The sequence below is a fragment of the Trichechus manatus genome, unplaced genomic scaffold (assembly GCF_000243295.1).
Source record: "Trichechus manatus latirostris isolate Lorelei unplaced genomic scaffold, TriManLat1.0 scaffold00067, whole genome shotgun sequence".
NCBI classification, from domain to species: Eukaryota; Metazoa; Chordata; class Mammalia; order Sirenia; family Trichechidae; genus Trichechus; species Trichechus manatus.
In genome coordinates, this window is record NW_004444003.1 from 3329832 (window position 1) to 3346079 (window position 16248).

Below are 16248 nucleotides of genomic sequence, written 5' to 3' on the forward strand. Positions count from 1 at the left end.
GTCTTTCACATGTAAAAATATGTCAGCTCAGGAAATAAATCTAATACCTCCTCATTTCGATCTATAACATGAAAGCAAATGGCACACAGGAAGACGGGACTATTTCTGTTCCTTCCCCACTCCTTCCTTCCCTTCACTACACACACACACACACACACACACACACACACAGACACACACACAGACACACACACACACACACACATTCCTCTTTCATGGTGCCAACAAGGCGATTCCAAACAGTTACTATTTTGGTTATTAGGAAATACAAAACGAACACCCTAATCCCAGTAAAAGGCATTAGAAAGAGCAGCCCTTTCCTCTCTCCCAGAATACCAATTCAAAAAAAGCTCACCTAAAATTCTCTAAAAAGAGATGTGTAGGAATACCACTGATAAGGGCGAGCAAGCAGGCAGTGGGCCTGTCAGTCATTTCACCGCATGTTCTGTGTGGGTTCAGGTCTTCAAAAGTTTAAAATCTCATAGATTAGACAAATAGACATACAACCCAAACACAAGGGAAAATGAAGTAACACAGCATTAAAAAGATAGAAAGCAGACATTAAAGAAGATTCCCAAGAATAAGAGATCAGCAAATATATAGATGGGCTCACTCATTGACACATTTAAGGAGTTGAGTGGTCAGAGAATTGATAGAGGAAATGCAAAAGAGCCCTGCAGAGGTATAACCTAGAGGCCTTGCGTAAAGCCGTGCCCCCAGCATAGTCAGTTGTCTATGCAGGCAAGAGCTGAAGGGCCTGGATAGCAATTCAGAAGTGTAAACAGTTTAGAGATGAATTGATCATGCCCATGTGTTGATCATTTCACCAGGATTTATATTAGAAACTCACTTTTCTCTTCATAAATTTTTATCCCTCAACCTAGTAGATTCTTAACTCATTTTTCATTCATTCATCCATTCTCTCAAACTCACTCCAATCTTTCATCCCCTCCACTCTACCAAAACCACTCTCGTCAAGGTCAGTGATGACACCCCACAAATCCAATGGTTAATTCTCTGCTCACTTTATATGACTTACCAGCAACACTGAACACAGCTGATCCCTCTTGCTTCCTTGAAGCACCTTCACTTGGATTCCAGGATACCACATTCTCCTGGTTTTCTGATTACAACACAGGGCCTTTCTTTTCAACCTCCTTGATAACTTTTCTTCATCTTCTTGACTTATTAGCATTGGAGTGTCCCAAAACTCAGTGTTTGGACTCCTCTTCTCTTTGGTATCGACAATCACTCTCTTTGTAGATCTCATCTAGTCCATGGTATTGACACCTATATGCTGTGTGATCTACATGGTGTGACACCTGCATTTATCCCAACATCCTGGACCTCCTCTCTAAAACTCATCGTCATACTGCTGACTCAGCATCTCCACATGAATACTAATGTGTTCAAAACTGAACTACAGATCTTCACCTCTCTCTATGGATTCTTGCAGCCTATTAAATTTGTCATTATGTTTTTTAATAACTGGTCGTTTCTGCATTTTGTCAAATTTCCTTTCTAATTTCTAGAAGAGTTCTGTATATTAATCTTTTGTATTATGCCTCTGGTAATTCCAAGAAATTCTCTTCCTCCAGAGAATTTATTGCTTCTTTATTTTGGGAGCTTGCTGAAGCCATCATGGACTGCCTCTTTATGTGATTTGATATCGACTGTTGTCTCCAAGCCATCAATAAGTTATTGTAATTCTATTATTTTATATTTGTTTAGTGAGTCCTAGCTTCTTGTTTTGTTTTGTTACACCCAAATAGGCTGCTTATGTGTGCTAGTTTGATTATTGGCACTTTTGAAGCTCTAACATCCTGTCACCAGGTAGTTAGTTCCGTAACTAAGTATATGCACACAGGAGTCCATTAAATTTTCCTATATGGGTTCAGCTCAGGTGTCCAGGCGGTCAGTCACCAAGTGTGTGGTACAGGCTCTCACCTACAGTCTTAAAGAGGCATGGGTGATTAGCATAGGAACAAGTATCTGGCTGCAGTAGGGGAGGTCACACGCTGAGCCAGGCAGGGGGCTGACGGCTGCCCTTGAGAGTCTAAAAGGAAAATGTGTCCCTATTCCCTAAGGCAAGTAGGTAGGTGAGTTTTGCAGCCAGACTATGAGCACCCCACTCTATTGGCTATAAAGACTCGAGGACACCACTTATTCTTGGACCCCTGTAGCAGGTGAATAGGTGGCATATGTGGAGCCACGAGTCCTCAAGCCCCTCATGTGGATCCATAAAGGTGTCTGCTCAAAGGGCAGGGCTGTGTCAAGGATCACAAATCTGCCACTTCACAGCTGAAACAGTTGAAGTTAAACTTAAGATGTTTACCCTGTTGTACTGTGGTAGTGAGGGCTTACACTGTTAAGATGGGTCCCCAAAAGTCTATACAGGAGTGGAAGGCACTCAAAGTCTGCGGACCCCTTATGCCTGTGCCTAGCAAAGAGCTGTGCCAACCCTGAGTTCCTAGCTTAGGGGAGCCAGTAGCTTATGTCTTCCCTCTCCAAGGCCAGGAGAATGGGTCAGCGCACCTTTTGGGATCTACTGAGCCCAGTGGACTCAGAGGCTTTGGAAGGCCAGACTTGTGCAGAGTGAGAGGAGGTAAAAGGGAGAGAGATTTTTCCCAAATGGGTTTTTTTTTTTTTTTAAATCCTTGTGAAAGGCCGCACGCATGTACTTATCTTTAGCCATCTGGGAGCTGCTTTTCACTGGTTCAGAGTGTCCAAGCAGAATCTCTGCTGCTGGATCTCTCTCAATGTGGAAACTGCCTCCCAAGCGTGCGCACGTAGCTGTTTGCCTGCTTCACTGCGTACCTCGGAGCCAGTCAGGGCTGAAGAGCTGGGGCTCCAGCCGAGGAAGTCCGGTCTGGCACTTCTTGCTTCTTCAGAATCGTCTCCCTCTCCCCCTGCCACTCAGTCTGATTCCTCAACTTTGCCTTGTTCAGGGCTCCTAGATACTCATATACAATCAAATCACTTGTTTTTCCAGGTCTTTGTTGTAAGAGGGATATAGAAAGCCGTCTGACTACTCCACCATCTTGGCCCCACCTCTGCTATAGGATTTTCTTGGCTGTAAACTCTTTACAGAAGTACTTTGCCAGGCCTTTTTTATGCTAAGCTGTTTGATGGGTTCAATCCACCAACCTTTAGGATAGCAGCCAATCAAATTCACACAAGCTAACATATTCGACAAGCTAATTTTTAATTTTAAGATTTTAAAAAATTTTACAAAGGACAAAAACATGCCCATTTTTTTGGTCCAAGTTAGTGTAATGTGAGTCACTGTCTTAGAAGGAATTGTAGTAATGACAAATGGTAGCATATCAAGATACTTTTCCCAGAATGATAAAAACACAATCATGTACTTTCTCAAATATCTTTCACATCGATAACAGATATTCAGAAGAGAGTGTATTCCTCTCAAAGTAATTTTATACACTAACAGAGGTTTGGAAATAACACAAGAGAAGAGTAAGAGCTAGATGCTCCTGTCCAATATATTAGGTGATTGAGAATCTACAACAGGCCAGAAGAACTCCTTTGACATCCATTGTTCTTTGAAACCCTGGTGGCGTAGTGGTTAAGAGTTTGGCTGCTAACTAAAAGGTTGGCAGTTTGAATCCACAAGTTGCTCTTTGGAAACCCTATTGGGCAGTTCTACTTTGTCCTATAGGGTCACTATAAGTCAGAACTGACTCAGTGGTCACGGGTTTTTTTTTTTCCCCCCTGCTAAGATCTAGTTGCCCTTGAACTACCTTTACCATCAGTTTGATTAGTGGCTTTTCTGCAGTTAAAATAACGTTGTACCAATATCCATGGAACCAATTCAAGTGAATGCTGTTACACCAATTTATATCATAGGAGGATATGGCAAAGTCAGATTTTACTCTGGTTGAGGTAGACATAACCCTAGAGCACCATGACACATTTGCTACAAGTCATAATGATTTTGAAAGCCAAAAACTTGAGCAATGTATTATATTGCTTAGGGACTGGATTTAACAGAATATAATGGAAACTCAACTGCAGGAGCTTAACCGGTATTTTTCTCATGTAACATGAGACCCAGAGGAAGGCACTCTGTACAATGACTCTATAATGCCATCAAAGGACGAGGATCTATCTTCTGCTCTGCCACCTTTAGCATGTGTCTCTCATCATCAAGATTTGTGACACCGTTTAGGAAGCACTGAGCTTCTGTTTACAGTGAAGGAAATTCAGCCACAGATATTCGTGATGGTTGCACAACATGATTAATGTAATTGATTTCATTAAATTGTACAGATGAAAAACATTAAATTGGCAAATATCGTGTTATATATATTTTTTATAATTAAAAAAACAAAAAAGATTGTGAGATGGCTGCCAAGCATCTAAGCTAAGTCTTTCTCTTAGAAAAGCAATAGCTTTCCTGGAAGTCCCACCCAGTAGAATTCTATTTCATTAGCAGAACCATGTCACATGACCAACCCTAACTACAAAGGGTCCTGGGACAGCAAGTAGTTTTAACTGTGCATATTGTAGCTCTGAACAAATTAGGCCTCTGTTAGTAAAGAAGAGAATGAAAACAGAGTCAGCAACTAGCAGTGTCTACACCACACATATATGGCACATAAACTTGCACACCAAAAGGAGAAAAATAAGAATAGCAGGTCTTATATGAAATAATAATCTAATAAAACTAAAGTTTAACAAACTTCACATGATTTCCTCTTCTCTCAAATCCTATATTCTTAGGCATGTCACTAGGATGACATCATTAAATAAAAGAAAAAATTAGGTTATTTAAGATTGACATACGATTTTATTTTTATAAAATCAATCTGGCTAAGTTCTATCTGAGCTAATCTTAAGATTATTTCCCTTCTGTAAGAAAAAGTAACCTAGCACAAAGGCAAGCCACAGAGTGGGAGAAGGTATTTTGAATACATATATCTAATAAAGGACTCATAGCCAGAATATATAAAGAACTATAAATCAGTAAGGAAAAGGCAGACAATTCAATAGAAAGATAAACCACCATAACAAAAAAGACCTGAATAGGAACTTCACAAAAGATAATATCCAACTGGCCATTAAACATGAAAAAGATGACAACTTTACTAGTCTTTAGGGAAATGCAAATTAAAGCCACAATGTGATATTGTTATACACCCACCTGAAGGGCTAAAATAAAAATGACAAAGGCTGTATCAAGTATGGCCAGGATGTGTAGTAATTGGAACTCTCAAACCCCAACAGTGGGAGCATAAACTAGTACAAGCCCTTTGGAAAACTGTTTCACAGTATCTACCACAGCTGAGTACATGTTTACCCTATATCCCAGCAATTCCACCCCTGGGTACAGAAACTAACATTCATCGAAAATCACATAGAAAATGTTCATACAAAAGCTGGAAACAACTCAAATGTCTATCCACAGTGGGATGGATAAATTGCGGGACAGAGCAATGAAAATGAACAAACCACAGCTACACATAAGGATGAGTATCAGAAACCATATGTTGAGCCAAAGAAGTCGAGACTAAAAAAATCTATTAATAAACAATTTAAATAACAGGTAAAAGTAACCTATGTGGGGAGTGACAGCTAACAGGTATGGAGTTTCTTTCTGGGGTGATAAAAATGTTCTAAACTTAGATTGTGGTGATGGTTGCACAAACTCTCTGAATACACTAAAACGATTGTACACTTTAAGTGGGTGAATTTTATGGTATATGAATTGTATATCAATAAAAATGTTTTTAAAAACATCTATGGTAATAGAACTCAGGATCATGGCTGTGACTAGAAGGGGGCATGATGGGACTTTTGGGGCATTAACAACCTATCTTTCCTGATCTGGGTGCTAGCTACTTTGTGAAAAATTTATCAGGATGTGGTACTCTTATGATTTGTGCACTTTTCTGTATATAGGACATACTTTAATAAAACTTCTACATTATAATAAATGTCATCTAGCTCTACTGAGTCTTGGAAAATAATCTTCAAAGGGCTGGACAAACGTCTTTCAACAGACACTTGATGCATAATACTGGATTCCTTGTACCTGCCTTAACCCTATCTCACACTTTAGCTGACCTTCCATCTATTTTATAGTATCTTGTTTAATCTTGCTTTGCACACAATTTACAGGTAGCCACATGTTCTTGCTGCCAATTTTCATACAGATGGTTTACATGCTGCTTGTCTTGGTTATTCTTCTCTCCCTCTAATGGATAAGTTTCTCCATTTTAAGCATTATTGCTTCAAAAGTATCATGCGAAGTACTCAAGGTTTTACAATCTCCTAAATCTCACACCAACCTTAAGAGCCAAGGATTATTTCTGCATTAAAAAAATAAAAGAGGCAGAGTCCTTTTGCCTGGAATTCATCTAACAGACCATTTTCTTCCTTAACTCCACTAATAATTCCTTTTAATCAGTGGTTTTCAAACTGCTGGTCACCACTTATTAACATGTTGTAAAATCAATTTACAGAGCCAATTAGTCAATCAATTTAGACAGCCAGAACCAGGATTTTTTAAATGAACTAGAACAGAATCGAAAATATAATGCATCACACATAGCGTGGTCAGTACTTTATAGCTAAACTTTCCTTTCAGTTATATATGTACATACGTACTAATATTGGGTTTGACAAATTTATTATTGTTTACTGTGGCCTGTGGTAAAAAAACTACTGCTTTAACTCTCGTATTTCACAGAATGGCAGAAACTGCAAGCCAAGCTCAGACTGTAATACTAATGGTTTATAATGTCTCCTAAATCTTAAAGGGAAGAGCAGTCTGACAGCAGAGGCAATTTGTGTTTGGCAAGTTGTAAAACCAGGCAGTTCAGAAAGGCAAAGCCAGACTGTGCCAATGGCACTTGACTGTAATGGTAGGAAGCTCAGTGAATGAATCTGCGATTACCAATAGCATCCAAAAAGAAGCTTGAAACTTCTCAGCTGCTCTCCATGGTTAGAAGCATGCATTAAGCTTGAATACTATGAGAAAAAGTTAAGAAGGCTGACAATTATTTCAAAACTGGTATTTAAGGATGGAAAAGAGAGACTAAAGAAAAGAAAGTAGCCCAGCTAAACACAGCAACCATTACAGGCAACAAAAGAATTAGTTTCAGCAAGTTCTACAACGTACCCTAGTTTATAATGAGGAAAAATAACCAATGTTTTTCAGTAATGAACTGTTTTAGGAAACACACACACAAAAAAAAATTTTTTTTAAATGAACATGATTCCAAAAGCTTGAATGGCATCAGCTCATACCACAGCTGCTGTTGCTGCTAGCCACACTGCATTCTAGAAGCCTAGTTATCCCATACCAACAGAACTTATTTTTACATTTCAAAAGATTTTAAGATTACTATTAACCATTAAAATACTAGCGTGAGGTTATAATTCAACAAATCTAACTGCAGAGTCTGTGATGAAAAACAGTTGCCATAACAGTGTTCCCATAGCAACGCTCTGGGGACTGGAGCTGGCTCTCACACTCTGGACAGATGGAAACTCTTACATAAATATGCCGTGAGAAAGTACTTTTCAGTTCAGAACTCCCAATGTGATACCATACCATAAATTTCTATGGGATAATGTTATTGTTTCAGGGGCTTCACGGGAGTAAATTGGGGGGAGGGTGGGTGAGGGAGGAAGCACAATCTATTAAGTTATACTGTTCAGGATATTCAAAGGAAATAGTCACATCTCAAATTAGTACTCCTCTTTCATTCAAACTGCCCCACTTAGTTCTGTTGTTGTTGTTAGGTGCCGGAGAGTTGGTTCTGACTCATAGCCACCATGTACAACAGAACAAAACACTACCCAGTCCTGAGCCATCGTCAGAATCTTTGCTGTGTTTGAGCCCTGTGTTGCAGCCACTGTGTCAATCCATCTCATCAAGGGTCTTCCTCTTTTTCGCTGACCCTCTGCTTTACCAAGCATGATGTCCTTCTCCAGGGACTGGTCCCTCCTGATAACATGTCCAAAGTACATGAGACAAAATCTCGTCATCCTCGCTTCTAAGGAGGAGCATTCTGGCCGTACTTCTTTCAAGGCAGACTCATTTGTTCTTCTGGCAGTCCATGGTATATTCAATATTCTTCGCCAACACCATAATTCAAATGCATCAATTGTTATTCGGTCTTCCTTATTCGTTGTCCAGCTTTTGCATGCATGAGGTGATTAAAAATACCACGGCTTGGGTCAGGTGCACCTTAGTTTCAAGGTGCACATCTTTGCTTTTTACACTTTAAAGAGATGTTTTGCAGATTTACCCAATGTATATGTCGTTTGATTTCTTGACTGCTGCTTTCCTGGGCCTTGACTGTGGATCCAAGTACCACTTAGTTCTAGTCTTCTATGTTAAGAAGCATTAAAGGGGATATTGTGTGGCTGAAAAGGGGCCAGTGATATGAATACTCAAATTGAGATCTACCAAAGACTCTAAAATGTTTTTTAGTCTTCCCCAACTTGTTTATTTTCACAATAAATTATCCCTTTCTTTCAAATAAAAGGGCAGTTGTATTTCTCAATTATTTACTGACATCAAATCCCAGGGCAATCTAAAGTGCTAGAGTCAGTCAGGAAATCACCAGAAGGAAGACTTTAAAATGAAGTTATACTGTTATCAATCATACTTCCTACTCTCCAAATTCTCACCCAGAGTTCAGAGTCCACAACAAATCACTAAGTTCTGCTTTAAGTGACAGCTGCCTTCCTAGTTCTGGTCTCTGAGGGCCTCCCCCTCCTGCCTACAGGATCCAGACTATCCTCTGGCTCTCCCTGTGTGTCAATTATCTTTGGCCTCAGCCTTATTTTCTAATTTTCCCCAAAGACTGAAATCACAACCATGACTTCTAGCTTGCCGCAGGCTCTATGCTGCAATGCTGAAAGATACTGCTCAGACTTTGCAATTGGCAAGAACACTCCTAGGAAATACAATATTTACTTTTGAAGGAGAACCAGTGGTTTACTAAATTTGTTTGGATAGGAGTCTGGGGAGTAGAGGAGGGAAGAAAGTTATTTTAGGATTGTGATTGATTTAAAGACATGTCTTTTTTGTTTTAGAAATAGCTAAAAACAGAAATACACATATGCTGGGCTAAAATTTTCAAGATTTGGAGAATGTGGGAGGTTGTTTTTCTATATATCCTCATGATATCTGAAGTCATCTGAAGATCTTTAATTTCAGGGAAATGGAAAACTTCAGAGAGGACCCACATCTTTGAACCTACTTCCCTCTACCCAAGCCCCAAATGGTTAACATTCACAGCAGTGTAGAATGTTACAAACTTTATTTTTCCTAAACCATTCATTCATGCTGATCAATGCCTTTTAGAAGGTAATGGTGTCACATGATACAATTCCTTCCTTATGTGGAAAAGGGAAGATAATATGAAATTAACTAACTACCATGCTGTGGCCTGATTCTGAGTAAGAAAAAGTAATTTGGGAAGTACTCATTCAACAGTATCTATAAACAAGTCCTATGCAACAAGACCACATGATGAAAGGCTAGATTGTTCTTATTATCCTATGTAAGTCTGCTGCTCATTTGTGCTCTTAAATTTCTAGTAGTTCTAATTAATTTAATCCTAAGAAAAGGTTTCCAGAATAGGGAAGGATGGCGAGGTGAGGACCCTGATTCAATTCAGGCCAGGGTGCCTCAGCCATCACCATGCCAGTAATCAGCAGAAACAATCAGATACGCACAGCCATAGACCAGAAGTGGCCAAAACTAGCTTTCAAGTCTTCCCAAGAAGGGCCAGAATTTACACCCACCCACTCAGCTGCCTCTAGCCCCAGCATACCCACTGCCCTTCTAAACTCAGAACTGACCGAAAGTGGAAGCAGCCATAAAGCCTGGGCATGGTAATTGTTTAATGTCACCATTATTACTGCTGTTATCATTATGTGAGTACATACTGCCTCTAACCAAAGGCTTCCTGAAAGGCACTTTGGCTACCATCTAACAACAACAAATATTTACTGAACATTTATTATTTGCCAGGCAGTATGCCAAGCACCGGATTTTACTTAAACACAAACAAAAGTCCTATGAGGTATGTACTATTAGTACTAACTACCATTTTACAGATGAGGAACCTGAGGCTTAGAAAGACTGTTACTTGCTGAAGATCATACAGTTAGCTGGTACAGAGATGCAATTTGAAGCTAGGAAGTTCTAACTTCAGGGCCCACACTCTTACTATCCAATACTGCAACTCCACCTGGTTGGGTAACATTCTATTTACCCTTGTTACTCTCAACTTTAAAATGCAGTGATTTGTGGCGATTATCTGGGTATAACACAGTTCAAGATTTAGAGCAAGTCCTCACTGTGTGGAAAATCAGAACGAGGATATAATGTCTCAGGCAGTGACATCAGTACTGGCATCTTTCTATTCTGTCTGGCAGACTAGCTGGGAACAGCAGTCAGCCACATGTCTCAGGAGGATGAAACTACCAGGCAGTCCTATTAGAAGAGGAACCAGCATCATCAAAATTCTTTCTTGGCTGGCTCCATGATCCATTTCCCATCCCTGAACCTTGATGCAGTGGGACTACTGGTTTGGAATTTATGTCGGTATAATATACCATCTTTGGTTTTCAAGCTTCTGTTTCCCGTTAATTCTAACCTTCCTGAGGGATGACAAATATTAAAATTTAAACTCCTTGGAAAATAAAAGCCTTGAAACATAAGAAAAATAACACCTGAGTTAACAGTAGTAATATTTACATTTAAATTTTTACTGCAAAACAGCGAAAGTTCAGTAACACTTAAGGACTATGGAGTTGTATTAAACAATTCTATCTTTATTCAAACTATAAAAATATTTTTTATAAATATGACATAAAATACAATGTGCAAATTATCATATTTTACAGATATAATGAAGTCCATCCTCAAATGTTTCTTTTTAATCATCTAACCACACTTTCAGGTCTAGCAGGAAAAAGTCATTTATAAATTTCCTCTGTGTTTTACACAATTTAAATGTGTAGACAACAGTCTCTAGAACTTAATTTTTCGAGTACTTAACATAAAAGGAAGACACATAAAATAAGTTTACAGTCAGATGTGATACGAGAGCCAACACAGTTCTTAAAATCAATCAAGGGTTGCATCAAGGAGAAATCAGAGACAGGAAACTCCATTTTTCTTCTTCCTTTATTCCTGTTGGTTAATTCCAAACGTCCATACCATGCTGCCTTAAGTGTCTTATTGCTATTTACACACAGTACACAGATCTCATAGTGCATTGTACTCCACACATTTTGAAGGATCTGTAGGAAAGTGCTTCTGGCAAATGGTCATTAACCTCTTCAATCCCTAAGACAATAAAGAAAATAAAGTTTGGTTATGATTCGGTTGAACTATTCTTCACTGTCCTCTTCTGAATTCACTCCAGTTTGTTAATGTCCCCATTATAATGTAGCAGTCCTCAACAATTCCACTCAGATGGATACTTAGAAAGGACTAGTCATGTAAAACATTGTTAACAGCAGCGCTGTTCATAATATCAGGTGCAAAAACAAACCAAAAAATACCTGGAAACCCAAATGTCCCCCTATGTGGAATGAAGAACGACTTCATCCAAAAAATTTGGTCTTTGTCTCCAATTCCTGGAGAGGCAGGCCTCTAAACTACTGGAATTTACCAACTGATTAGAGTGTCTTTGTTATTCATGGTGGGCACCTGACCACACTTGACAGTTTATGCTAATGAGATGACTCACAGTGCGGGCAGCCACACCAGAAAGATCCACCATGTGATATCAGCTCAACCTCCAGGGAGGGGACCTGTAGGGAGACTGAGTTCAGTCATGTGGGCAATGACTCAAACTTTTGAGTATATAAAGAAACCTAAGTAAAAACAGATTACATAAAAAATAGATTAGATACCTTTAACACTTATGACTGAAGACCAGACAGGTTGTGGGATGACATCAAGGAAATCATACATGAAGAAGCAAGAGGTCATTAAAAAGACAGGAAAGAGAGAAAAGACCAAAATGGATGTCAGAAGAGACTCTTAAACTTGCTCTTGAACGCAGAGTAGCTAAAGCGAATGGAAGAAATGATGAAATGAAAGAGGTGAACAGAAGATTTCGAACGGCGGCTCAAGAAGACAAAGTATTATAATGACATATGAAAAGCCCTGGAGTTAGAAAACCAAAAGGGAAGAATACACTAGGCATTTCTCAAGCTGAAAGAACTGAAGAAAAAATTCAAGCCTCAAGTTGCAATACTGAAGAATTCTATGGGTAAAATACTGAACAGCACAGGAGGCATCAAAAGAAGATGGAAGGAATACAGAGTCACTGTACCAAAAAGAACTGGTCTATCTATGTTCAGCCATTTAAGGAGGTAGCATATGATCAAGAACTGACAGTATTGAAGGAAGAAGTCCAAGCTGCACTGAAAGCACTGGCAAAAAACAAGGTTCCAGGAATTGACTGAACACCAATTGACATGTTTCAACAAACGGATGCAGCACTGGAGACATTCACTCATCTATGCCAAGAAATTTGGAAGACAGCTACCTGACCAACCAACTGGAAGAGATCCATATACATGTCCATCCCAAAGAAAGGTAATCCAACAGAATGTGGAAATTACTGAACAATATCATTAATGTCATATGCAAGTAAAATTTTGCTGAAGATCATTCAAAAATGGTTGCAGCAGTACATCAACAGGGAACAGTCAGAAATGCAAGCCAGATTCAGAAGAGGATGTGACGAAGCAATATCACTGCTGATGTGAGATGAATCTTGGCTAAAAGCAGAGAATACCAGAAAGTTGTTTGCCTGTGTTTTACTGACTATGCAAAGACATTCGACTGTGTGGATCATAACACATTACGGATAACATTGCAAAGAATGAGAATTTCAGAACACTTAATTGTGCTCATGTGGAACCTGTACATAGATCAAGAGGCAGTTGTTCGAACAGAACAAAGGGATACTGCGTGGTTTAAAATCAGCAAAGGTGTGCATCAGGGTTGTATCCTTTCAGCATACTTATGCAATCTCCAAAATGCTGGGCAAATAATCCGAGAAGCTGGACTATATAAAGAAGAACAGGGCATCAGGACTGGAGGAAGACTCATTTTTAACGACTGTGTTATGCAGATGACACAACCTTGCTTGCTGAAAGTAAAGAGGACTTGAAGCACTTGCTCATGAAGATCAAAAACCACAGCCTTCAGTATGGATTACACCTCAACATAAAGAAAACAAAAATCCTCACAACTGGACCAATAAGCAACATCATGATAAACGGAGAAAAGACTGAAGTTGTCAAGGATTTCATTTTACTTGGATCCGCAATCAATACCAATGGAAGCAGCAGTCAGGAAATCAAAAGATGCATTGCACTGGGCAAATCTGCTGCAAAAGACCTCTTTAAAGTGTTAAAAAAAACAAAGATGTTACTTTGAGGAGTAAGGTCGGCCTGACCCAAGCCATAGTATTTTCCGTCACCTCATGTGTATGCGAAAGCTGGACAATGAATAAGGAACATAAAGAATTGACGTCTTTGAATTATGGTGTTGGCAAAGAATATTGAATATACCATGGACTGCCAAATGAATGAACAAATCTGTCTTGGAAGAAGTACAGTCAGAATGCTCCTTAGGAGGACATGTTATCAGGAGGGATCAGTCTCTGGAGAAAGACATCATGCTTGGTAAAGCAGAGGGTCAGCGAAAAAGAGCAAGACCCTCGATGAGATGGATTGACACAGTGGCTTTAACACTGGGCTCAAACACAAAAAAGATTGTGAGGATGGCTCAGGACTGGGCAGTCCTGTGTTCTGTTGTACACAGGGTGACTATGAGTCGGAACCAACTCAATAGCACCTAACAAGAACAACAATAAAAATTTTAGACACTGAATCTCCAGTGAGCTTCCTGGCTGACGACAGACATCAATGCAAGAGGGTAACGCCGCTCTGGGGACACGGAAGCACGCCTTTGGGACCCTCCCAGACCTCTCACTATGCATCTCTTCTTTTGCATCTTTTTATAATAAAACTGTAATCATAAGTATAGTGCTTTTCTGAGTTCTGTCAGTTGTCATCATCCTAATTGTTAATGTCATTTGCAAATAGCCTGGGGACAAGAGCTGAAACCTGCACATGCTACTATAGATGTCTTTCCAGAAAAATTTTGGGAAGAGTTTTCCAACCAGCAATGAATCCTATTAATGGTTTTCTCTACCAGCCTACAAATGTCCTGTGTACAAAGAGAGGCTTTATCAAATATCTTGCTGAAATCTGTATTATTGTTGTTAGTCGCTATGGAGTCAGCTCTGACTCATGGTGACCTTATGTAGAACAGAACAAAATGTTGCCTGGTTCTGCACCGTCTTCATGACTGTTCATATACTTGGGTCCCTTGTTGTGACCACTGTATATTTGGAACGCCTTCCAACCTAGAGGACTCATGTTTCAGCACTATATCTGACAATATTCTGTTGGGATCCATAAGGTTTTCATTGGCTAATTTTTGGAAACAAATCACTAGACCTTTCTTCCTCGTCTGTCTTAGTCCAGAAGCTCTGCTGAAAGCTGTCCACCGTGGGTGACCCTGTGGTATTTGAAATACTAGTATGAAGCTTCCGGCATCATAGTAGCATACAAGCCATCACAGTATGACAAACTGACAGATGAGTCTTTGACATATATATATAGCAATATTTGATTAGTTATTTTAAAAGTAACAATAACAACAAAAACAGTAGCACTTAATTTTAATGAACTCCAAAACAATTTTTAGCACAAATTATTTTAAGGTTTATTTTCTCACCTTGGGTTCACAAAAATTAAAACCATTCAGTTTCTATCATAACAACAAGAACAAAATCCTATCACAGGCCAAAGGTTGACTGAGTTCAGGCCTACAGTAATATTAGATATTGAATACGGAAGTATATACAACACATTGCCTGACACTTAACCACTATTCCAGAAGAATTCATTTTCTTTCCTCAAAAGGATACACTGAAATATCATCTGCTCTTTAAACAAGAGCTTTGTGACCTAGTGGGAAAAGCAGAGTACGTGGCTATAATTATACAACCCAACAACAGGAGAGAACATCTGGAAGTCTGGGAGAAGGCATAAAAAACTGCCTCAAAACTGTATGCTGACGTAACAGGTACCTAAAATATCATCAAGCTTTTAAAACTCTTACTCTATAATTACGTAAGTATTCAAACAACTCGTAAGCTCAGTGAAATTTCCAAAAACAAAACAAAACAATGACAAAAAAATCTGCTCAAAATCTGTTTGCTCCCATAGTAAGCAGACAACACAAATATAAACTACTACTATGAATTTAGCTATACTCAAACAGATTCACTATCAGAGAAACAATGGTTTTCAAATATTTTACTTACAGTCCTTTGTGGATTCAAAGATTGTCCATATTATAGTACTTAAGAATTAGGGGTATAGACAGGGGCTATCTTTCATCTGATTTCCAAGAAGAAAGGCTTTCTCCATTGCAGGCAGTGTAAAAAAAGATCAAGCAAATTGCTTTGTTTCTCATTTTTTTGTTCCCTACGCTAATCAGGCATTTGCTTTAGGATAAAGATCATTCTCTTCTCACAGTCCAGCTTCCCCTACTGTGAAATTCTAATCATGTGTATGCAGAATTGTGACTGGTAACCATGGAAACATACGTGATATCACTAACTTGGCATCTTAAGTTTCCTGAAAGAACAGGTGAGAAGAGAGGCAAACCTAGAAAAGAGAGAACCCCTAACGAAATATAAATAGCAGCAAAACGTGGCAAGAATTATGGATGAGCAAATAAAAGACAAATTGATGTTAAGACTGTCAGAGGTAATTTTCCTTACTTTATACGAACAGGAACCTTAGGTATTTGCTCGTTATAGAAGACAGCTGTGATGCTGACTTAGCTTCACTGATTTAAAAATATGTACTGGTATCCTGACTGACATCTATTTTCCAAGAAGTTGTGAAACTCAACAATTCAAGTCATAAATAGTTATCACAGGATATTACAATAAATTTTGCAATAAAGATTGATAGTGCACAGCATATTTTTTTTTTATTTTAATTTTAATTCTTTTTAATTGTACTTCAGGTGAAGGCTTACAGAACAAATAGTTTCTCATGAAACAGAAGTACACATATTGTTTTATGACATTGGTTAACAACCCCACAACATATCAGCCCTCTAACTTCTCAACCTTTTTTTTTTGGTGAAAATAC

General features: G+C 38.9%; 1 protein-coding gene across 3 annotated transcripts in view; it reads right to left on the minus strand.

Moving 5' to 3' along the window:
• Positions 1-9253: 9253 nt before the first annotated feature.
• The window catches only part of PRPF18 (pre-mRNA processing factor 18), an 82617-nt gene continuing 75622 nt past the window's right edge, over positions 9254-16248 (minus strand). For 2 of the 3 annotated variants that reach the window (XM_023734343.1, XM_023734344.1), the window contains exons 10-11: positions 11742-11805; positions 9254-11335 (exon numbers count right to left, since the gene is read on the minus strand). In XM_023734343.1, the coding sequence (XP_023590111.1) occupies positions 11235-11335; positions 11742-11805 (165 nt within the window). In that variant the 3' untranslated portion in view covers positions 9254-11234. The remainder of the gene's footprint in view (positions 11336-11741; positions 11806-16248) is intronic. The other variant, XM_004379675.3, reaches the window with a different exon arrangement.